Source organism: Pogoniulus pusillus, chromosome 5 (genome assembly GCF_015220805.1).
Source record: "Pogoniulus pusillus isolate bPogPus1 chromosome 5, bPogPus1.pri, whole genome shotgun sequence".
NCBI lineage: Eukaryota > Metazoa > Chordata > Aves > Piciformes > Lybiidae > Pogoniulus > Pogoniulus pusillus.
In genome coordinates this window covers 41,607,165-41,632,643 of record NC_087268.1, presented here as the reverse complement: position 1 = coordinate 41,632,643, position 25,479 = coordinate 41,607,165, and the positions used below count along the sequence as shown (strand labels likewise).

Below are 25,479 nucleotides of genomic sequence, written 5' to 3'. Positions count from 1 at the left end.
AACACAGTATTGCTTTTCATTGTGTTTTTTAGAAGAGCTGGAATGAAATATCATGGCCAGTCACAAGCCATTACAGAAGACAGACTCAAACTTAGATGACAAAATGTAAAGTTCAGCTTTTACTTCCATGAGCTTTGAACTGGATTGTAAATGTACAATTAAAGATATCTCTGTTTAAGTGCCTAACTTAATCGTGTGGTTTCTTTTCAGCTTTTCCACATTTACCCAGAGAGTTCTGTTCAAGAGCCACACAGGCATAAATGTGTTCTCATAAATGAGACTTGCTTTTCATTTGTATGTCTTGTGGATACAGCAGCCATTTCTACACACGGACAGTCAATCTGCACTAACATGATGTGTCTCATAAACTGTTAACATGTGTCAGCTGAGAAAGAAATCACTGCCTTCAAATGAGGACACATGCTTGTGCCCTCAATCTCTCCAAAAACAGGTGTGCTGTATTTTGGTGCATTTAAAACCAAAAGGACAGCAGAAAACACTTTAAAACCAGTGGTAGCTGTCACTTTAGCAGCTGCTGCAAAGCAACAGTTCTGCAAACTGCAGCCAGATTTTCAGAAGAATTCACAAGGACTGTAATGCACTTTTGTGTCTGCCACATACCTTTTATTTTTGCTTTAACAAGTGTTCAGCAGCTATCCACTTGTTGTGGTCAGCCTGATAGGCCCTAAATAGGTTTATCCATGTCCTGCCTTGCCTAGGCATGTTTTCTACTCCACCAGAAAGGCAAGTGTGGGAAACGGACACAAAACCTGGAGCCACTGAGTCTGGCCTGTCCAGGGTCCTGTGTGCCTGCCTAGTGCAAGGCCTGTGCTTTTCCCAAATTAGGGAAAAGTGAGCCTGTGGCTTTGCCTAATCTGGTAAGGTTTGGCTAACTGCCACCCTGATTGGCTATTCTGTGTCCAAAGGGCAATTAATCTCGGCCCACAGTGATAAAAGAAGATAGGCAGGTGAACAACCTGCTTTTGCTTCCCTGCTTTGCTTCCCTGCTCTTTGCCTGCTCTCTCTGCTGTGCCCAGCCCTGCTGCTATTGCACACTGCCTTACTGTTTGCCTGCTAAACTCCACTGCCAGGAGTTACCAGGAGCAGACCCTGGATGCCTGCACGCGATCAGCCTGTGTGACCAGCGTGACATCGTGCTGAGACCACACAACATCTGCCTCTGCACCTGAAGGTCCTGTCTAGAATTCCTGGACATATACACAGATTGTCCAGAAAAAGCCAGAAGAACAAGGTCAGAGATTGTCTGCATCCTTTCCCCAGAAGCCAGGAAGATTCAAGCCTCAACATCCAACAAGACAGAGTCTCCCAAAAGCTGGCCCCCATGAGGGTAATAATAACAATCTGTGAGTAAATGCTTAAATGCCTCTCTGTAATTCTCTACTGCCTTCTGCCATAGAGCAGAAAGAGCTTGAGCCCAGCTACTGGGCAAGTGGAATTTGACCGCAGGAATAGTCTCTTCCAGTTCAATTACTGTTTATCTATTTTGCTGGTTGTACTAGATGTAGATATTATCCATAAAATGCTTCCATGACTGTGTAAGAACCAAAATACTACTAAAATTAGCGGTCAGGGTTGGTGAGAGTTCTAGCAAAACTAATAAACAACATTAACTTTGGAAAATATCATCTTGTGTCACTTAATGTCCCCTCCGCAACACCACTGTCTTGAAGAGACTTCATTGTTTTTTCTTCCTTGACTCAACAGATGATGTAAAATAAAAACAAAACCCCAGCTCCTATACTTCAAGGAATTAATTTTCATCCAGTATAGTTGTCTAGACTAATCATGCTCATTATGACTGTAGTGCAGTGTATAAATCTTATTAGGCACTTCAGAAAGAACATTAGCAACTTTTAGCATGGCCTTACAATCTGTACTTGGTGTAGTTACAGAATTTCTGGGATCCAGTACATTTCCTTTAGCTATTTGTAGGTATTAAAAAAAGGGTTCATATTGTAATTGCTGGATGTCCTTTTTTTGTTGTTGTTTATTGCTTATTTGTGCAGAAATCATGCACAGAGTTGCCAATATAGCAAAAGGCTGGGAATGCTTCAGAATGATCCTAGCAATAACTCAGAAAAAGGACCACTTCTTCAATGCAAATCCGCTCAAGAAAAGCTTCTACACACAAAGTAAGATGAACCACTTACTGCATTGTTTATTAAGTTTCACTTGATTCCTCCTGACAACCATTTAAACAATGAATGTTGGGAAATGTCTCTCAAAGAATCAACAACAATGGCTGGGATCAGCTTTTATATTTAGCTAATACTGTTTTCAGAAAGGAGAAAATATTTCTTCCTAAAGGGATTATAGGAAGTTCTATAAAAGACACCTGCAAACAAAGCAAGTGACAAAAGATGTCTATCATAATTGATAGCAGTTATCCTTTGTAAAGATCTGTGCTTCTTCAGATATAAATATCACATGTTTGCCATTGGAATTTCAAAAGGCAGCCACAAACCAACAGGAAGTTTTAGGAAACTTGCCAAGGAGGAAGTGCTTTTGTCCTATGGATAGCAGCGTATTCTTAATCAACAATAAGTTCTTACATTTCATTTTCTGGTGCCAAATAGAATAAGTATGCTTTGAAACCTACTACCTTTTAAAGAGTCTGCTAGACACAGAACTTTATGTTTTCGAAAAAGGAAAACTTTGCAATTAAAATACAAACTTCAAAATTTGACAAATTATTCATCATCATGAGAAGCGGTGAGAGCCTGGAATGGGTTGCCCAGGGAAGTGGTTGAGGCCCCATGCCTGGAGGTGTTTAAGGCCAGGCTGGATGAGGCTGTGGCCAGCCTGATCTAGGGTAGGGTGTCCCTGGGCATGGCAGGGGTGTTGGAAGTACATGATCCTTGTGGTCCCTTCCAACCCTGACTGATTCTATCATTCAACAGCCAATTTAAAACAAATGCACAAGGTTATCAACATGAGGGGAAATGTTTATGAAATGAGGCTTACAGCAGGAGCTTAAAAGAAGACAATCACATCTAAAGCAACAGCCTTTGTTCTTTCATCCCAGACCAGTTAAGTTTTGGCAAACATATACTGCCTGAAGTACCAGTGGCCAGATAACTGGGTTTTCCAATGGGCTGCTAGATGACTCTATCATCTAGTTGATTGGACAGGGCTGGGGGATAGGTTGGACTGGATGATCTTGGAGGTGTCTTCCAACCTGGTTGATTCTACGACTCAGTACTCTACATGTGCTATGCATACAGGTTAGCTCCCTTCTTAGCTTTCTTTTGGAGCAACTAGTTGGTTACCCCTGACAAAAAAGGAAAGTGTAATCCTTAAAACAGTTTGTCCACAAATTAAAAAATCTTAATATTCACTTTAAGCTACTCTAACTCACAACCCTGCCCCCAGATGTTTTAATCAGCAAGTAAAATACATCATCTCCCTTTCAAAATGACAAGTAGCACTGAAAATGCTTCTGAAAACAAAACCACACCTCAGCATCTGCATTGAACTACTAAAGAGACATCACCTTAAGAAGTGTTTTTACTGACTTACTGGATTTTTTTCCCCATTCCATTTTCAAAAGTTCAGCATTAACAATGTGATTAAACTGCTGAGCCTGAAATGTCTTTGGTTTATCCTTAAAGAAGTCAAAACAAGGTTAAGATCCTGAGTAAGCTCTCTTCAAGAGATGAAGACAAGTTAATACTTTAAGAAACATATCTGACTTGAGCATGACAGTCTGATCCACTAAGATGTTTCTTAAGGTGAGTGTAGAGTCGCACACCTGGGAAAGAACAACCCCAGATACCAGTAAAGATTTGGGACTGATACGTTGGAAGGCAGTGAAGGGGAAAGGGATCTGGGGGTCCTAGTTGATGGGAGATTTGACCATGAGCCAGCAATGTGCTCTCGTGGCCAGGGAGGGGCAATGCCATTCTGAGGTGTACTGGAAGGGCTGTGGCTAGTAGGTCGAGAGAGCTTCTCCTGCCCTTCTACTCTGCCCTGGTGAGGCCACATCTGGAGTACTGTGTCCCCCAGTTCAAGAGGGACATAGAACTGCTTGAGAATGTCCAGCACAGAGCTACAAAGATGATTAAGGGAATAGAACATTTATCTTACAAGGAGAGACTGAAGGAGCTGGGGCTCTTTAGCTTAGCTTGGAGAAGAGGAGACTGAGGGGTGACCTCATCAGTGTTTATAAAATATGTAAAGGGTGAGTGCCAGGAGGATGGAGCCAGGCTCTGCTGGGTGATGCCTGATGATGGGACAAGGGGCAATGGGTGGAAGCTGAGGCACAAGAAGTTCCACGGAAACATAAGGAGGAATGTTTTCCTTGAGAGGGTGACAGAACAGTGGAACAGGCTGTCCAGGAGTGTTGTAGAGTCTCCCTCAAGACCTGCCTGGATGTGTGATCTGGTATAGATGATCCTGCTCTGGCAGGGGGGTTGGACTGGATGATTTTTGGAGGTCTCTTCCAGCTCCTGACATTCTTGATTCTTTCCCTAGATTCTATAGCTCTTCGTATTCACAGATTACATTGGGTTGGAAGGGACCCCCAAAGGTCATCTTATCCAACATCCCTGCAGCAAGCAGGGACACCTCCAACTAGATCAGGCTGTCCAGGGCCACATTAACTCTAATCTTGAACGCCTCCAGGAACTGGGCCTCAACCACATCCACGGGCAACCTGTTCCAGTATATTACTGCTCTCGTTGTAAGGAACTTCTAACCTGAATCCACCCTCCTTCAGGTTCAGACCACTGCCTCTCACCCTATTGCTACAAGCCCTTCTAAACAGTCCTTCCTTAGCCTTCCTCTAGGTCCTCCACAGATATTGAAATGTAGCTATAAGGTCTCCCCGGAGCCTTCTCTTCTCCAGGCTGAACAGCCCCAATTCTTTCTGTCTTCATGGGAGAGGTGCTCCAATTCTAAGACCATTATTGTGGCCTTGTTCCAGCAAGTCCATGTCTCTTTTTGTTGGGGACCCCAGAGCTGAACACAGTACTCCAAGCAAGGTCTCACCAGAGCAGAGTACTCTCTGATTCATGTTATTTTCATACAGTATGATCCCTTTTTTTGCAGCTTTATGCTCCATGTTTTCTTACAAGGAGGATGAATAGCAATTGCAACAGAAAAAATACCTTGGTGTCATACATAATCCTTTATCCTTTCACCATCATCAAAATCTCAGTGTTTTGTCCATCTTTCTTGTCTGCAGCAACTTATTTCACTTGTTCCTATTAAGACTATTATATTCACCCTATTACTACTAATCTTTTCTTTGTAAATAGCCACACCTATTTTAATCCAAAATGGGGTGGTAAGCATTTGATTCTTTGTGGAAGCAGACACACAATTAGGTTAATCTGTGCTATCTTTTCATGTGAGTTGATTGTTTCTTTACTATGGACATATTTCTTATAACAGCAATAAGCTTGCCAGATGGCTAGGAGGCAAATCAGGAGCAATTTACCAAGCATGTAGCTACTATGAACTGAAGTCTTGACATAATAGCGAGCTGTGTACAGCCACTCCTACCTGCCAGTTATTACTCATGTTAGCTTTTTACTGACACATTAAATTTCAACCACACCTTTCTTCCGCAAACAAGCACTTCCATTCAGCTCAGCTACATCTGTGACAAATAGCTGATCTTCACCAAAGCATACAGGCACCTTGATTGAGAATGCAGGGCAGAAGCTTGTGACAGGAGCAACCAAATTACCTGTACAAAGTCCAAAAACGTCAACGGAAGCAAGTCATCCATGTGGCCAATGTCTTTGGAGAAACGATTTAAGATCCTTCCTACAGAAAAAGGGTGGGAGAAGGAAAAAAAAAAATAATTAAACCCCCCCAATATCATTCCTGAAAAGGTGAAAATATCTTAAACACACCATGTTTTACTGCATTAGGAAACTGCTGGAACCTAAGGATAAAACACACTTTTTGGCACTACCACAAAGGGAATCTTTTAGAACCACTGCAATCTATTTTGAAGAGTATTTTTTTTTCTCTTCCACAAATGCATTTCACCTACATAGTAGACCTTTACCTGCTACAAAGAAATTAAAATGTGTTTTGAAGATAATAGTTCGATAGAATCCAACAGGTGAAATGCTTCATACACCCAGCAAGGTTTACAGTTCAGACAACTTAATGCTACTTTCATCAGGTAACATCAGCCAGAGTCTGTTCCTATCCCTGACTGAAACTCACTAGCATATGCATATCCCAGATGGATGCTAGTTGATTTAACTGATCTTTCCTAGTATTCTCATGTCCCAGATGGATGCTAGTTGATTTAACTGATCTTTCCTAGTATTCTCATGTCCCAGATGGATGCTAGTTGATTTAACTGATCTTTTCTAGTATTCTCATGTCCCAGATGGATGCTAGTTGATTTAACTGATCTTTTCTAGTATTCTCATGTCCCAGATGGATGCTAGTTGATTTAACTGATCTTTTCTAGTATTCTCATGTCCCAGATGGATGCTAGTTGATTTAACTGATCTTTTCTAGTATTCTCATGTCCCAGATGGATGCTAGTTGATTTAACTGATCTTTTCTAGTATTCTCATGTCCCAGATGGATGCTAGTTGATTTAACTGATCTTTCCTAGTATTCTCATGTCCCAGATGGATGCTAGTTGATTTAACTGATCTTTTCTAGTATTCTCATGTCCCAGATGGATGCTAGTTGATTTAACTGATCTTTTCTAGTATTCTCATGTCCCAGATGGATGCTAGTTGATTTAACTGATCTTTTCTAGTATTCTCATGTCCCAGATGGATGCTAGTTGATTTAACTGATCTTTTCTAGTATTCTCATATCCCAGATGGATGCTAGTTGATTTAACTGATCTTTTCTAGTATTCTCATATCCCAGATGGATGCTAGTTGATTTAACTGATCTTAGGAGGAAGTTCTTCCCAGAGAGAGAGTCATTTGCCATTGGAATGGGCTGCTCAGGGAGGTGGTGGAGGCACTGTCCCTGGAGGTGTTGAAGAAAAGCCTGGCTGAGGCACTTAGTGCCATGGTCTAGTTGACTGGATAGGGCTGGGTGCTAGGTTGGACTGGATGAACTTGGAGGTCTCTTCCAACCTGGTTGATTCTATAATTCTATGATTTTCTAGTATTTTCATTCCAGTCCCTCCACCACCATACATAGAGTCTAATTGCAGGTGCTTCTGAAATAAAATCTGAGCTAGGTTTTCGTTGACGCAGCCTTCCATTTCTTTTTATTCACAGCCCTGACAATGCTGATCTTTATTAAAGGTAGTAAAACAACTTTTAATCTGCTGTCAGTGAAGCATTTCCACTTCTCTATTTTCCCAAGTTCTACTCGAGTGAAAAAATCAGTTACAGCAAGAGTTCTTTGATAATTAGAAGTCATGATGCTGCCACTCCTAAGTGGATTACTATCTTTCTCTATTAATCAATATCTCTACTCACCAGGAAAGAAACTAAGCCAAGAATGGGAATCTGGCCTTTTCAAAGGTGTGTAATGCCTGCACATGCATTCACACTGCTTTTTTATCTCCACAGATCTTGATTCTATTATTACTTCTAACTGGTACAAACACATTCATGGCACTGGCAACAAAAGACTTTTTTTTTTCCCCTTTTCAAAGGAGCTAATTAAAATGAAAGCAGTTAAGTTTAAGGTTTTTATGGAGCGTGTTGAAGACGTAATTCAGAGATAACAGAGATACTGAAATATCTTCTACAGAAGCCATCATTCTACCTTTGTCTTCACAGCTATCGGAATTATGATTTTTGTTGCATAAAACCAATTTCTCTTTTTGAGGGAATTTCTGTTCCACAACAAGTAATACACAAAGCATCTTACTCAAAGACCTGGGACATGAGTCCAAAGAGATATGGGTGGTAAACAGCTTGTTCTGCAGTGTTTTAGTACCACAGGCAATTACTTAATGGCAAACAACAGTAGAACTCATCCTGGTTTAAAGGTTTGCACACAGAGATAGCAGCACAAGACTTAGCAAAATCTCTTTCATCTTTTTTTACTGAGAATGGCAGCTGGTGATGCTCTCTTCCACTAAATTCATGTTGAGGTAGATACATCAGAAGGAACTCCAACAAGTTCTTCACAGAGGGAGTGATCTGCCATTGGAATGGGCTGCCCAGGGAGGTGGTGGAGTCACTGTCCCTGGAGATGTCCAAGAAAAGCCTGGCTGAGGCACTTAGTGCCATAGTCTAGTTGACTGGATAGGGCTGGGTGCTAGGTTGGCCTGGATGATCTTGGAGGTCTCTTCCAACCTGGTTGATTCCATGATTCTAAGGCAGCATTAAAAATATAGAAATCCTTTCCCTGTGATGTCCTTACATGAGGGCTGGCCTTGAAAGAGTGATCTAGCATACGATGCATACATGCTGTAGCTAAGACTCAATCCTAAACAGCACATTCCAGGTTGTTTTCAAATGAACCAAAAATTCACTGGCAAACAGAAAACCATTTAAAGACATGAAATGCTTCCTTCTGACAGGGTTTTCGTTGGCACTCTGTCCAGAAGGGGCAGATGAGGGAAACAAGATGGATTAATGGATCTGGCTCAGGGTACTAGCAATCAGTGCCCAGCTTTATCACTTGCCTACTGAGTGACTTCACTCATTTGAGAGCAAGAGGAGGCGACAGTGCTGAGCTCTTCTGTGAAACGTTCCGAGACTCACCAATTAACCAGCTGTACACAACAGCAAAGGATTATTCCCATAACGAGCAAAACTCACATTACTTCAGCCACAGAGTTCCTCTTTGCCTCCAACTCCAAATTGGAAGTTGTAATGGTTTCAGACTGCTACAAGAAGCTATTCCACAAGCACCAGCAAGGTTGCTCAGGCTGATCAATGTCAACAATCGCAGCAGAGACCAGTTCTGTGTTTGCACCTCCAGGAATCAAGCAACCCCTTCATGATCTCCTTCATCACACAAGAGGAAGAGCATATCCAGACTTGTTCCTGAAAAAGTGCTGTGCTTACTTTCATTTTGTACAGTATGGACAAGGCCTTAAGGGCTAGAAGAGGGAAGCCATTACAAAATGCTTGCTGTCAAAAGCAATTTAACTTATTTCAGTTAGAGCAGCAGCTCAGACTTCAGCTCTCATTTCCATCCAGAGAGTTCCAATGAAAACTCAACTGCTGAGTTGCTCAAGGAGCTGTTAGCAGTCTGGATTTCTGGGTTTTTTTTCCCAGCAATTCTTAGAATAGGATAGATTATGTCAGTTGGAAGTGATCTACAACAATCATCTAAAGTCTAACTGCCTGACTAACTCAGGGCTGACCAAGAGTTAATAAATGTTAGTGGCATTGTTCAAAAGCCTCTGGAATGCTGACAGGCTTGAGGCATCAACTGCCTCTCTATGAAGTCTATTTTGGTGTTTTGTCACCCTTTCAGCTATGAAGTGATACCTAATGTCCAGTCTAAACCTACTCTGGCACAGCTGTGAACCATTCCCACAAGTGTTATCACTGGATACCAGGGAGAAGAGCTCAGCAAGAGGTTGTGGCAGTCTTCAACCATCTTCTGAGAAAGGTTCTGCACTGTGACAAGAAGAGATTTAGGCTTCAAGCACGACAGACACCTCTCTCAGCATTTTCAAGGCTTAAAACACAGCACAGATAAAAACAAGAGCTCTAGAATATTTCCCTTCATCCTGCACACCAAAAGCAAGTGTGGCAATGTTCTTGTCTAGAGTAACATCTCTTGCAGGGAAGTTCTTTAGCAAACATGGTCCTGAAGGAAAATTCACCTGAGGCAGCCTTGGTAGTCTTCTGTCTTACTATCTTTCCCATAGATCCACTAAATACCACCTCCTTCAGATCTCACCAGTAATCAAGTTGCCCATTAATTGCTAAAACTGTGTTTTGGTGATCACCTTATGAAATTGTGAAGTGTAACAGTGTTTCTATAGAGCTGTGAGCTGCTCCTGGGAAAGTGGAAATTCAGCTGACATTATCGATAGAACATGAATATGTCTTTCAATCTGCTTAATCCTCTTTAAAATACAAGTGAGCAAAGGAAATGCTACTGTTAACAGTCCACCTGATATACTTAAACCAATCTAATATGAAGATTAGAGATATGAATATGGAGATATGAATCATAGAATCACAGAATCAACCAGGTTGGAAGAGACCTCCAAGATCATCCAGTCCAACCTAGCACCCAGCCCTAGACAATCAACTAGACCATGGCACTAAGGGCCTCAGCCAGGCTTTGCTTCAACACCTCCAGGGATGGTGACTCCACCACCTCCCTGGGCAGCCCATTCCAATGCCAATCACTCTCTCTGCCAACAACTTCCTCCTAACATCCAGCCTAGACCTCCCGTGGCATAACTTGACATTCTGTCCCCTTGTTCTATTGCTGGTCATCTGGGAGAAGAGACCAACCCCACCTGGCTACAGTCTCCATTCAAGTAGTTGTAGACAGCAATGAGGTCACCCCTGAGCCTCCTCTTCTCTAGGCTAAACACCCCCAGCTCCCTCAGCCTCTCCTCACAGGGTTTGTGCTCCAGGCCACTCATCAGCTTCATCGCCCTTCTCTGGACACATTCCAGCACCTCAACATCTCTCTTGAATTGAGGGGTCCACAACTGGACACAGGACTCAAGGTGTGGTCTGACCAGTGTTGAGTACAGGGGCAGAATAACCTCCCTCATCCTACTGGCCATGCTGTTCCTGCTACAGGCCAGATGCTTCACAGTAAGCATCCAGATGAATCTGTGGTAGTAGAACTTAAAGCTTTTCAATGTTTAGATTATTGGGAAAAAAAGTGATTTAAAGTCTATTTAGTGTTTGTACATAGTATCTCAGGAAAACAACACCTGAAGTCATTAAACCTTGCTTCTTGCTAAGAGGTTTACATCTCCCTCTTGTAATGGCTATCTAGTGATGATTAATGGTCTCGTACTGTTAAAAGCAAGTGGCAAAACCACAAGACTTAGCCCTATTTTTCTTGTTGCTGGTTTTAAATGGTATAATCCCTGCGACTGTGCAAGAGAAAATAGAGGCCAGCAGATGTATGTCAGATCTTGTTCATATAGATACAACTGAATTGACATTTTATTCAGCACATCCTACGCAGAAACGAGCTACAGTAACCCGCTGAAGCAAGCAAGTTGCCTCACCATAGAGCAAAAAGAGCAGTGCAGCTCCAAGCAGAAGTGCCACACTTTGCAAATAACCACAAAATGCCCCATAGCCATCATGATATTGCATCCAGGAGGATTGCTACATTTATAAGGATGTCTACAAGTAAATGAGGTCTATTTCGCAAGGTATGAAGAAGGTATGAAGAAACAACTGTTTCCACTTACTGGAAGCACAGCAAATCAGTGGCTTACTTATGCATTATTAAGCATGCAAAAGAAAACATTCCAGATAGGAAAATTAGAAGCAGGCATTTTGAGTCAGGATTCAAAACACTGACAGCGATGATTGCAGCTTCTACTAGCATTTGTGAACCTAACTTTTGGGAATGGTTCTTCGGATTAAAGTGTTGCACCTGCTATTCAATAGGGCAGGACCTGCACAACACCCAGAACTCTCTCCAGAACTTCGAATATTCTTCTCTCCCAAACCTCCAGAGTATCAACATCACCATCCCACAACACTTTGCAACTTCAAAAAAGCCCAAATCCTTAACTGAACATTTCTGTAATAAAGATCCGAGACATGAGACAACAGCGTGGCCTGCAGGTCAAGGGAGGTGATTCTCCCCCTCTACTCCGCACTGCTGAGACCTCACCTGGAGTACTGCATCCAGTTCTGCAGCCCCTATTACAAGAGGGATGTGGAGATGCTGGAGTGTGTTCAGAGAAGGACCACTGGGTTGATCAGAGGGCTGGAGCAGCTCTGCTATGAGGACAGACTGACAGAGCTGGGGCTGTTCAGTCTGCAGAAGAGGAGGCTCCCAGATGACCTTCTTGTGGCCTTCCAGGATCTGAAGGGGGCCTACAAAAAAGCTGGGGAGGGACTTTTTAGACTTTCAGGGAGTGACAGGACTAGGGGAACGGGAGCAAGGACGGAGGTGGGTAGGTTCAGAGTGGACGTGAGGAGGAAGTTGTTGAGCATGAGAGTGGTGAGAGCCTGGAATGGGTTGCCCAGGGAGGTGTTTGAGGCCCCATGCCTGGAGGTGTTTAAGGCCAGGCTGGATGAGGCTGTGGCCAGCCTGATCTAGGGTAGGGGTGTCCCTGTCCATGGCAGAGGGGTTGGAACTAGATGATCCTTGTGGTCCCTTCTGACCCTGATTGATTCTATGATTCTAAGCATACAAAGATTTTTCAAGCTCACTTAACACTTGTGTCCTTTACTTATCCCGGTGAGTTTCAGTCTGGGCTTCAAAGGCAAAAAGAAAACACTAAATCTAAACCTTGCAAGTCAAAGAAAATATCACAAAACCACTACCAGAAGTCCTTTAAGAAATTAAGACCTAGGTAAGCCAACGCTACAACAGCATCCAAACCAGTGAATAGTATCTGCTGGTTTAATCATTCTCAGACTTCCACGTGGTGTGCAGCGTCAGTAGCAAGTTGCAAGAGGGAATGTGCTCTCTTCAATAGTCCCATGTTTGTTTTTACATCAAATAACTCAGTCAAGAACACTGTTGTTACGATTTCTTCCGAAGTAATTAAATAAGTATTCAATGCCAATTAATCACAGTTAAATAAGGGTCTGTCACTAAAGTGCTATGTACACATTTCAGACTATTTAATGGTCAAATACTTGGCAGTATCAAAGTTCAACAATGATTCATTAAACCTCCTCCACTACACAATAGTTAGGCTAAACTTGTAGTGCAAGAATCAAACCTCTTTTGTTCTCCATGAAAAAAGACACCAAACCTCAGTATGTGATATTCTTTTCTTTCCCACTCTGTAAACTGCTTTAATTGCATGAATCAGAATGTGTTCAGGTGCTACGTACCCACTTTTGAATCTGCAGGTGCCTACTGGTACTCTGGAATAGATATTCAAACCTATCACCCAAATAATGAAAACACTTGAGAGTGTGCCACACCTATTTAAAATGTTTATACATACTTCATGATGAAAGAAATATAATCCAGATTGAATCAACACTTAGGATGTAAACACCAGAAAAGAAAAGAAACGAGAATCCTCCACTGCAACAGCCAAATGCCACCAATAGCATTCAATGTTGCACAACCTAAATTCCAAATATCAAGGGCTCTAAGAGCAGCAGTACATCACTTCTAAATGCATTTGGCACTTCTAGTATATTGTGTTGGCCAGTGCATTCACTGAAGTATTTCTGAATAATACAACAGAGGAGGCAGATTGATTCTATCTACCTTGCAAGGAGGTTGCAAGGCATTTAGACACGCTTGCTTCATCACACATTGCAGAAACACTTCATGGCTACTTCTGTAATCCATTAATTTGCCTCTCTGGAAAAGAAAAAGGGTTTCTGAGAGGGTCCTACTATGGACAGAAAGGTTTTGCCACTTGTAAGTGTGTCTGTGTCTGTGCTCATGGGTCCAAGCTCTTGGGATTCCACCCACCACCCCTCACCCCCCCCGGGAGATCAAGCTAATCCTCAATCCAGGGAATTTTCATTGCATCACACTTCAGTTCAACATGCAAATGTTATTAATAAATACTGCTTTGCATAGTAACCTAAAGTCCTCGGTGGAAACTGGCCTAAATACCAATTTTCATGTACAAATACACTGTGCTTACCGGGGGGGGAAAAAAAAGATTCAAAATCTCTTTATCTACTTTGCAACAGTGAAGCTGTGAACACTCCCCTGCTGCCCAGTCTCCATGAAGAAAAACTAACAAATTAAACACTATGACTTCCCACTCCTCCCTGAAAACTGCTTGCAAACAACTTGTACAACTAGGAAAGAATTCACAAAGCTACTTAATGATATGTGTGTAACTAAATGTACCTTTATTGGTGTACAATATCTTTACTGATGATCTAGACGAGGGCATTGAGTCCACCATCAGTAAGTTTGCAGATGACACCAAGCTAGGAGCAGGTGTTGATCTGTTGGAAGGTAGGAGAGCCCTGCAGAGGGACCTAGACAGGCTGGATGGGTGGGCAGAGGCCAATGGGATGAGATTTAAGGCCAAGTGCAGGGTTCTGCACTTTGGCCACAATAACCCCAAGCAGTGCTACAGGCTGGGGACAGAGGGGCTGAGAGCAGCCAGGTAGAGAGGGACCTAGGGGTGCTGCTAGAGAGTAGCTGAAGATGAGGCAGCAGTGTGCCCAGGTGGCCAAGAGAGCCAGTGGCATCCTGGCCTGCATCAGGAACAGTGTGGCCAGTAGGACAAGGGAGGTTATTCTGCCCCTGTACTCAGCACTGGTCAGGCCACACCATGAGTGCTGTGTCCAGTTCTGGGCCGCTCAGTTCAAGAGAGATGTTGAGGTGCTGGAAGGTGTCCAGAGAAGGGCAACAAAGCTGGTGAGGGGCCTGGAACACAGCCCTGTGAGGAGAGGCTGAGGGAGCTGGGGGTGTTTAGCCTAGAGAAGAGGAGGCTCAGGGCAGAGCTCATTGCTGTCTGCAGCTACCTGAAGGGAGGCTGTAGCCAGGTGGGGGTTGGTCTCTTCTGCCAGGCAACCAGCAACAGAACAAGGGACACAGTCTCAAGTTGTGCCAGGAGAGGTGTAGGCTGGATGTTAGGAGAAGTTCTTCGCAGAGAGAGTGATTGGCATTGGAATGGGCTGCCCAGGGAGGTGGTGGAGTCACTGTCCCTGGAGGTGTTCAAGCAAAGCCTGTCTGAGGCACTTAGTGCCATGGTCTAGTTGATTGGCCAGGGCTGGGTGCTAGGTTGGACTGGGTGACCTTGGAAGTCTCTTCCAACCTGGTTGATTCTATGATTCACACACGCATGCCAAGAAGAAAGAAGAGGGGGAAAAAGGTAAAGAAAAATAATTAAAAGGAGAAAAAAAGTATGGAAAAGGAAGTGGTAAAAAAAAAGTACTGCAGCCACAAGCAGCCTTCTATTTCATCAAAGGAGCAACAAAGTGGATTGTCCATATCAAATGCTGGCAGAAAGCAGACATTACATCAACCTTGTAAAATACAACTATGAAATCAAGAAAATAATTAAAGATGGATTACTGACTTGGAAAGGAATTGTAAGTTTGTGAAATATTTCTTCAGAAGGAAATATGGAAATGCATCTCTTGCATAACTGTCAATGACTGATCTACTGTGTCTTCTTTCTCCCCACCTCCCATATTTCTACAAAGAAACGTCAATAGGTCTGTTATCTGTTTTAAAAATATATATTTAGCACCACATGTCCACACAAACTGCCATATACAGCATTACTGTCTTCCCCACAGGCATCCTATAAATATAAATAAGAAATCCTACCTCCTTTTTTTTTTTCCCTTTAGCAGCCAGAAACTGACAGGAATATTATCACTTTCTTAGACATTTGCAAATGGGCACAGTGGTGCCAGGCCAAAATATGCTGAGATCATAATATCCATTTATCTAAACTGCCAGCATGTAATGAATTCAGGTGGGATGCCTTCTATCCAAATTAATTTACTACTTGAAAAGGACTTTCTACACTAATGCTGTCAAACAGGAAAACAGTCAGGAAATAGGAAGGAAATGTGAATGCTGCATTTGATCTTATTTGTAAGTGTAGGTTATAAAGGAAGAACACCATGACAAAGATAAAAATGGAAAACAGGCTTCTTTGGAAATTAATTTCTATTTTTAGTGCTGATGGAGACATCTACATAAAACAGAAGGAATACACTGATTCCAACTGTACAGTTGTTTCTTGAGCTTGCCAGTCCACTAGAAACACACAGTGTTTTCATGACCTCCTGATTAGAATTACTCTGCTTGTAACAAATCATCCAATCATAGAATCAACCAGGTTGGAAGAGACCTCCAAGATCATCCAGTCCAACCTAGCACCCAGCCCTATCCAGTCAACTAGACCATGGCACTAAGTGCCTCAGCCAGGCTTTGCTTGAGCACCTCCAGGGATGGCAACTCCACCACCTCCCTGGGCAGCCCATTCCAATGGCTCTCTGTGAAGAACTTCTTCCTAACATCCAGCCTATAATCAATAAATCAAATGTCAATGCTTCATGCAAGTTGACTTATCCATTTGCTGAACTGTGGTGCAACTGATTGTTGGTTGTGTGGTTAGGAGGTTTTTTTTAACATCAGTTATCATAGAATCATAGAATCAATCAGGTTGTAAGAGATCTCCAAGGTCATCCAGTCCAACCTAGCACCCAGCCCTACATAATCAACTAGACCATGGCACTAAGTGCATAATCAGTCAAAAATCTATCTCCTCGTGATACAACCTGGAAGGAATATCTAAAGTCTGCATTAAAAACAGAAACACACCAAAACACCTTGAATGCAAGTGAAAAAAAAATAAATCTAACTTTCCTTTTCTCTCAAATTGCTCTCATATAAAATTTCATAATACCTTCTACACTCTTAACTGCCTTTCACATGAGATATCATTACCCATTAACAAAGTTGGTTAAAATTGCTGCTGTAACAGAACTTAACTTTGGTGCTGCAATATACTTCTAGCGAAAGGATCTCTTTTACAAAGCATGGTCTAGTTCACTGGCTAGGGCTGAGGGACAGGCTGGACTGGATGATCTTGGAGGTCTCTTCCAACCTGGTTGATTCTATGATTCTATGACAAATCTGGCATAATATATTCATTAGGAACTTTCAAATGATTGATCCCTGCAATGATACCCCTCTACTCTAATAATTAACATTCAAAGTTATTTTGTTGTTTTGGTTTGTTTTGTTGTAATTTATTGTGAAATGAAGTGTTGTAATTATTCAAAAGAAGAAACTTCTGGCTATACAACAAAGTTTTATCTCATAACCTGAGTACAAAGCTATATTTCTGCTTCAGAATTAGAATGACAATTAAAACAGACACTTGGTCGGGCCACACCTTGAGTATTGTGTCCAGTTCTGGGCTCCTCAAGTCAGGACAGATGTTGAGGTGCTGGAATGTGTCCAGAGAAGGGTGACAAAACTGGTGAGGGGCCTGGAACACAAACCCTATGAGGAGAGACTGAGGGAGCTGGGGGTGTTTAGCCTGGAGAAGAGGAGGCTCCAGGAGCGACCTCATTGCTGTCTACAACTACCTGAAGGGACATTGTAGCCAGGTGGGGGTTGGTCTCTTCTCCCAGGCAACCAGCAACAGAACAACTGAGACACAGTCTCAAGTTTTGTCAGGAGAGGTCTAGGCTGGATGTTAGGAGGAAGTTGTTGGCAGAGAGAGTGATTGGCATTGGAATGGGCTGCCCAGGGAGGTGGTGGAGGCACCGTCCCTGGAGGTCTTCAAGAAAAGACTGAATGAGGCACTTAGTGCCATGGTCTAGTTGAATGGATAGGGCTGGGTGCTAGGTTGGACTGAATGATCTTGGAGGTCTCTTCCAACCTGGTTGATTCCATGATTCTATCTGCCTTTCCTTAAAAATGTCTGCATATCCCTTCTGCTTCTTTTAAAGGTCGTTTTTATCCACTGGAGCTGTTTTAAGTTATCCTGAGTTTAATGAACAAAATCTACAGCTGAACACCAACTCCAGTGGAGTTGCCAAAATACAGCACAACTTCATTTCTGCTGTACAGTGTAACATACACAAGAAGATATTTTTAAAACACAACTAAACAAAACCCCCAAACCCCAGTAAACAGAGGAGAGGGTTCAAGTACAATTGGCATGGGTTTGATTCCTCCTGCTGAAGGAAAAAAATGAAGTATCAGGAAAAATGGTAACACCTTGCCATTTCTTATCAACTGGCCTTAAAAGATGTAAGGCTGCACACCATCCACAGAATTCTCTGTTGATTTACACAACCTTCTATTTCTATGCCAGATGCAAAGTTACATACTTCTCACCACAATGTAAAGCATCAATATAAATGAAATCTGGAAGAGTATATATGAAATATAGTCCTAGATTGTTTTTTTTTACTACCAAGATTATGAATTTAATTCTTTGTAAACTATTTAGCCACAAACACATCCACTTCTGAAAAAGCATTTTGTGTAGTCTAGTTCTCCTGTCTGCTATAAATCCAATTTGGATTGAAAATGTGTCACAAATGTTTTGCTGGAGGGGGGCTTACAATGAATTAAACTGAACACTACAAATCAGTATGGGCTGAAATATCTGAATATCTTAAGAGTATTCTGATGCTGAAAATTTTACATGAGAGTAGAAAAAAAAAAAAACAGCCTTTAGAGCTACTTTCAGCTTTGGTGGTTACACATAAATATGTATCAGCACAAGAATTAAAACCAAAGCAGAAATGTGTCACCTTTCTCGTAAGGTTTTTGCTTTCTGGTAAGGAGTTTTCCTTTGCTATCTCTACTATCAAGACCAGATTCAGAACAGACTTTAAATACCATATTTCTAATAATATTGTCAAGGTGGAAAAATCTCACATAGCTCTGGCAATTCTGTTCACATTTGTTGCTTTTTGTACCATTCCATCCCCTAAAGATAAGTCACTGAATACAAGTCACTGAATAAGAATCCTAATTTGCAGCTTGCTTCCTTTTTTGCTCTGGCATTTCAGTTAGAAGGGCTCAATCAACACTCCAGTCTAATATGACAATAACCAAGCAGGACATTGCTGAATATAAAGCTTTTGCCTCCTGAAATCTTCAGTTGAAACTGCTATCTGGCTGACACAGTTATCATACAAAAACCAACTATTATCCTATATTTTACCAATCATACATATTCAGATCCTCTCCCACATACAGAAGAGAATGATTCCAGTGCAGTTCATCTATTTTCTTCCTTTTTTCAAACCCAAAGGGAATTCTATACAGGCTCTTGCTGTGAAAGCCAAGCAAAGACTTCTGGCCTCTAGCTAGCCCATCCATTTTGAGGATAAAGCCTCTGGGCAGCTCAAACAGCAAAGGCATTTCATGTCTTCATCTGACTTTGTAAACCCTAGTCTTCTGCTTGGCATGGTCTTTTGGTCCAATCATTCACTTTTCTTTAGCTTCAGTTTCTTTTTCTTTCTCTCTCCTCTTCTGGAAAATGTGAACTGTTTGGCAAGGAGAGATTCTCTCTAAAGTTCATTCATTATGTACCCATGTAATGATTCCTGAAATATCTCTTCCTTTTTAACTACTCATACTACAAAAAAAAGCCACTGCAACTGCACTGCTTTGCCTAATCAGAATTCACAGGGGATAAAACTAGATAATTTTCAGTGGTTTTTTTTTTTTCCTGTCTCATATGAAATTTCATTAGCACTGAACTCAGGAGAAATTCCAGTATAACTATCATAAAATTAGAAGGGTGTCTCTCTTAGTTTGCTGTGCACATAATTGAAATATGCACTTTGAAGATGCACCACGTTAAAAAGGACACTGCCACTGCCACATTCTTTCCCCTCTCTTCCCAACAAAAAGTTTTGCTTCTATTTGAGACATTTAAAACCACATATCAGAGTAAAGCTATAGAAAATTTGGAAACGACCAGATTCACAACTTGAGTACCATTCACAAAACCACAAGGGAAGAAGATTGTTAACAAAGGTACAGCAAAGCTCAAGGGTCAGGACACTTACACAAGAGGTGAAGGTGGGAAAGGGACATGAGGGAACATGTGATTTTTACCAGCCACAGAGGATGCATTCCATGTGGGTCGTCCACCTCTCCCAGCAAGCATGTTAATTGCTCTACTAGAGGCAGCTCTGCAGTAGGCCTCCCTCAGCTTGTGTTCTTAAAGCTGCTCACCCTTTGGATAAATCAGGAAGTAAGTATGGCACTGGAAGAAGGCAAATGAGTGTGTGCCTGAAGGCTACAGCAATCAGCATGGGAGGAACTACAGCTGGATCCTGAGCCACTTACTTTTGTGTGTTGGGTTTGGGGTTTTTTTTTCCCCCCTTTCTTTTTCTTGGCCTAATTCATAGCATGGAATACAGCTTTTCCTGTGGAGTGGGCTGTAGGGTGTAAGGAGAGATGACTTCATCTCTTTGTTGGCTTTGTGATTGGCACGGAATTCCACTTGCAAATCTTCCCTGAGAAACAACCAAAGATCTTTTGTCTCAGAAAACCTGAAGGCAACCACATCCCAAGTGTTTTCTTCTAGCAAGGAGCGCTGCCCAAAGAAATCTAGATGTAGTCTGACAATGTATTTCTTTGGGCCATTAGCTCCTGGGGAAAAAGGTATCACTATAATGTAAACTTTTTACAGTCTCAATTAGAATTAACAACACTGAAATGAAAATGTGGGGTATAATATACATATAAATGAGAGAGGAAAAAAAAAAAAACACAAAACATGACATCTTCTGTATTGTGTATTATATTCACTACATTAAAAGAAAGACATTTTAAGTATTAAATCATGAAATGCTAACTGTTGTGGAAAGTTCCATTGCACTACATATGACTCTACTGTACCCCCTCTACTGGGCAACTACTAGAAAGCTTCACCTCAGAAATAAAGAACACAACATACTGATGACCATTTAAACACTAGCCATGTATGAATCGAAACTAAAGAACCTCTAATGTTCATGTAGAAATATAGCTTCAATTCAGCCCCCTAAATCTGACAGCTAAGGGGTTAAATTATTTTAAAAACAAGTGCCTATAGAAACATTGCTTAAAATTAAAGGGAAAAAAATCTAACACAGCCCTATAATTTGCTATTTTGTCATGGCTTTTCAATAGTAAGAAAGAAACTCAGAAGATAAACAGAAATATGTTAACAGCAACACTTCTGCACCTTCCAGAAACAGAGAAGAAAATTCACACATGCAAAGGAGAACAAAAAATGGCTTCAATGAGCGTCATTCAAGCAAAAGCAAATACAATTTACAATCTGTTTTGTCTTTGTTCAAAGACAGACTTCACTGTGAAGCTCTGATTTACAACTGTCCAGCATTATGAACTCCTAAATAACAAACCAGACAAAAATAGAAGAGTGCCGCCCACAACAAGGGACTCCTGAGAACAGTTCCATTCGTTATTTGCATGACAGAAACACCCAAAAGTGGATTAATAGATGTGAAGTGGGAGGTAGAGCCTCACCAGACTGCACATTGGACTATCACGTAGCCAACAGCATGCCTTGCCCTGAAGAGTTTGTTGTGGCAGTAAAGAGAAACCAACACAGCTGACTATAAAAGGAACAATAAGCAAAGGGAAGATGTAGCAGTAAGCTGGAACAGAAAGTTGCAGGACGAGATGTGTGTCTCTTTTTTTAATGTGAAGTATAGGAATACAAAGGGGTCTGGGAATTAATTGGTTTCTCCACCCCTGAGTTTAAGTACTGTCAGTGTATGGTTATACTGCGGTTACAATAATACTGCTATATCTGGAGAGATGATATTAAGATGATGAGGAGCCAGCTTGTGGATGAACTTTACTACACAGAGAGCAGGAAGCTACAAAGATGTAAGCATGAAAGATAAGCAGGCAAAACGATGATGGAGGGAGGAAAAAACACAGGAATATGCCAACAGCTCCAGTTACCAGGTGCACAGAAAGGTATGCATGGGAAGAAGGCTAACGCTCAAATGAAGCCACACTATTCTCTACAATTCGTGTCAGACTCCTTCAAAGAATATCAGGGCCATAAGATCAAGAAAAAGACTTCTCTCCATCTGGCCCTGGGGAGGAGCCACAAGACAGAATTGTCACAAGACTAGCTGGTAGCAACAGCCACGGAAGCTGCCAAACATGGGATGTTTGGATATCGAGAGAGATTTGTACATATTGACTTGAATTTCTGCCCTGTGTAGACTGGCTGCCCTCTCCTTCACCCTCTCCTGCATTCACTGCATATCCACTCCTTGTTTCCTCTCCTCCTTCTCCCTTCAACGTTGCTTCCACTCCCTTTTACCATGGAATAGCACAACTTCTGGATGCAAATAAGCAGGCTTGAAAAACAAGCAAACAAAAAAAAGGACATAGTATCATCTCACACACAACTAAGGCAGGAAGCCCAGCACAGTAAGGCATAGGTTAGAGAGTATGGAAGAGTTTGGGACAAAGCAAGTGAGAACAGAAGGTGGCTACAACAAATTGCTTAAATTAATCTTTTGAAAATGCAAAGTGTTAAAAAGATATAGATAGGGTAACTAACTACATAAGCTGTAAAGACAACAGGTAGGGCATTTAAAATGAAAAACCATGGTAAATCCTTACAGCCACTGAGAGATCAGGTTCTGAAACAGCTACCAATTCAAGTCAAAATGCAGAAGTCAAAATGCCAGTCACCTGAATGAATGAGACTAATATTTTTTACTGAGAGAAATTAAGTCCTTAAATGTGAGAAGAAAGGAAAAAAACAACATGTGCCTTGTATCCCCATTCTTCTGCTGAGAAATGCAACTAGTCAAAATACAGCTAGGACGGGTACTTCACACACACACACTGCTCAGCTCTCACTTTGGGCTGTGCCTTCTTTCTGGTGGAGTCTGCCTTTGACTCTCTAATCCACCTAACCCCTTTTTCCTCTAACCTTCTTGCCATCTTTTTTTGACATCTCACCTCAGATCTCCAGATTTATCATGTGAGATTTACGTGGCTTGATCTGGTTATTTCTGAAGGGAGAGAAAGAGGGAGGAGTAAGGGGGCTGGGTCAGCTCTGATTGATTCTGGGAGGAGTTTTGTGTTTCTGTGTTACTTTTAATTTGTATATAACTGTATATATTTGTGTATAGCTGCTTGTATATTGTGCTAAGCTGTAAGTATAGCTTCATTCTTTAATTTCCAGACGTCTGAGTCTAGTCTGGGTGATCTCATAATAGTGGGGAGTCAGGTAACACCCAAACCATCACAACAGAGAAAGCAAGTTGCACGTAGGACACACTGCATAATCATAAGCATTTGATACATATAGACTATTCACAAGGTTACACTCAGATGTGGCAAGACTCACTAGATAGTGAGATGTCTATAAACAACAATTCAGAAGATTTTAGGTACTTCTTGCTTTCAGCTGCTCTTACAAGAGCTTAGAATCATAGAATCAACCTCCAAGATCATTCAGTCCAACCTATCCCCCAGCCCTATCCAGTCAACTAGACCATGGCACTGAGTGCCTCATCCAGTCTTTTCTTGAAGCCCTCAAGGCACGGTGACTCCACCACCTCCCTGGGCAGCCCATTCCAATGCCAATCACTCTCTCTGCCAACAACTTCCTCCTAACATCCAGCCTATACTTTCCCTGGCACAACTTGAGACTGTGTCCCCTTGTTCTGTTGCTGGTTGCCTGGGAAAAGAGGCCACCCCCCACCTGGCTACAATGTCCCTTCACGTAGTTATATTTCATTCTGCTAGCTATAGAAATGCAGGGGCAACACCCAGTTGTATCTCAAGTCTTTATAGAGTATATTCTAATTAGTTCATGTAATTTCATTCACACTGGGTCTTAAGATTTCAGAAGATCAATTAAGATTTCAGGTAGAGGAATAGTCTGTAAGAAAATAAGCATCTGGTATTAGTAGTTCACTTATCAATCAATCACAGAATCAACCAGGTTGGAAGAGACCTCCAAGATCATCCAGTCCAACCTAGCACCCAGCCCTATCCAGTCATCTAGACCATGGCACTAAGTGCCTCATTCAGTCTTCTCTTGAACACCTCCAGGGACGGCGATTCCACCACCTCCCTGGGCAGCCCATTCCAAAGGCAAATTGTCTGAAATCCATTTTCACCACAATACAGGGAAAGTTTTGTTTGGACTGGGTTTTTTAACTAGCAGATTTTCTGTTCAAATTACATCAGACACACTAGGATCAAAGACGTTTTGGGACTAGAAGAGCACCGTGAAGACTGAAATATCTATCTCATGGGTGCCTATATCCAATATACAAAACACTATAAAATCCTCCCACGGACCTGAACCACAAGTTCTATTTCAGAATAAACACTAAAATTTTTGCCAGCAATCACTGACCATAATCTGATCCCAGATATTTTGGGAAAGGCTGTTTTAAAACAACTGCCTTGCTGCTGTTGGGCATTAAAAAAAGGTATTAACCAAATCTCTGATAAGGCAGGATTAAAAAGGAAAAAATACACACACAAAAATGAAATTCAATTACTGGAAATCACTTCTGTTTTCCTTTCCCTTTTTCACAAAACAGCATGAGCAAAAGAATTTGATTCTGGATCAATATGTGGATAAATTGTTAAAACACATGAAGCAAAATTATAACTTCAAGCAGAAGGCAAAATTGTGTCAATTACCCAACCACTATTAATGTTACAGAGTATTAATTAGTAACAACACTGTAGATTGGTAATTATAATATTTTGAGGACAAAGCTTGGTTCTGATGTGTTCAAAATGTAGCTTAACTTCAGAATGCATATGAAAAGCATCCAATAAACTTCTCATCACAGCTGAGTGGTATTCACAACGCCTCTTAACTTTCTGAATGTCTATTTTGTCCTTGACTGACTTTGGAGAGGAAGTCCTTAAATAGCAATTCCCATTCCAAATAGGAACATTTGATTCCTAAAGTTTGTAGTGGTCAACTATACAGTGGCTATGCTTTTAGGAAGAGATGAGGAACAAGTTCAAGTGTTTGTATTACTCTAAAACCTTTCAGGACCTTCTGGACAACTAGGTGTTTGCCATTTGGTTTTCCAAAGAAAGGGGGGCCGAAATATCTCTTTGACATCAAGATTTTGTACCCTTTACAAAACCAATGTTTTACTGGAAAATTGTCCTATCACAGAAAATATGGAAAATGCTGGTCCTATGGAACAGAAGTCTCTAGTACAGCACATGATCCACGTGGTGAGTTATACATTCCACCTTTCAGAAGGTTCCGTACTTGAGTAAGGTACCACCCTCATACCTGCAGAATTTTGTCCACAATGGTCCACTTAACACAGGATCACAGGATATTAGGGGTTGGAAGGGACACAAGGAGATCATCAAGTCCAACCCTCCTGCCAGAGCAGGACCATACTATCTAGCACAGATCAGAGGAACACATCCAGACAGGCCTTGAAAGTCTCCAGAGAAGGAGACTCCACAACCTCTCTGGGGAGCCTGTTCCAGTGCTCTGTGACCCTTACAGTAAAGAAGTTCCCCCTTGTGTTGAGCTGGAACCTCCTGTGCTGCACCCATCGTTCCTTGTCCTATCCCAGGGAGCAAGTGAGCAGAGCCTGTCCCCCCTCTCCTGGCCATCCCTCAGATCTTAATAACCATTTATTAAACCCCCTCTCAGTCTTCTCCAGACTAAAAAGCCCCAGGTCCCTCAGTCTCTCATCATAAGGCAGTGCCCTAATCGTCCTCGTAGCCCTACTCTGGACCCTTTCCAGAAGACCCCTGTCCCTCTTAAGCTGAGGAGCCCAAAACTGAATGCACTGCATTCAAGATGAGGTCTCACCAGGGCAGAGTAGAGGGAAAGGAGAACCCCAAGATCCCATTGTCCTTCTTGGCCACAAGGGCACATTGCTGTCCCATAGTTAAGATACGTGATGGTTTGGGTGT

The 25,479-nt window shown here is 41.9% G+C and overlaps 1 protein-coding gene across 4 annotated transcripts in view; it reads right to left on the bottom strand.

Annotated features, from left to right (window-relative positions):
- The window catches only part of ABCC4 (ATP binding cassette subfamily C member 4 (PEL blood group)), a 209,482-nt gene that overhangs the window by 84,983 nt on the left and 99,020 nt on the right, over positions 1–25,479 (bottom strand). For all 4 annotated transcript variants that reach the window (XM_064143883.1, XM_064143882.1, XM_064143886.1 and 1 more), the window contains exon 20: positions 5,714–5,793. In XM_064143883.1, coding sequence (XP_063999953.1) covers positions 5,714–5,793 — 80 coding nt within the window. The remainder of the gene's footprint in view (positions 1–5,713; positions 5,794–25,479) is intronic.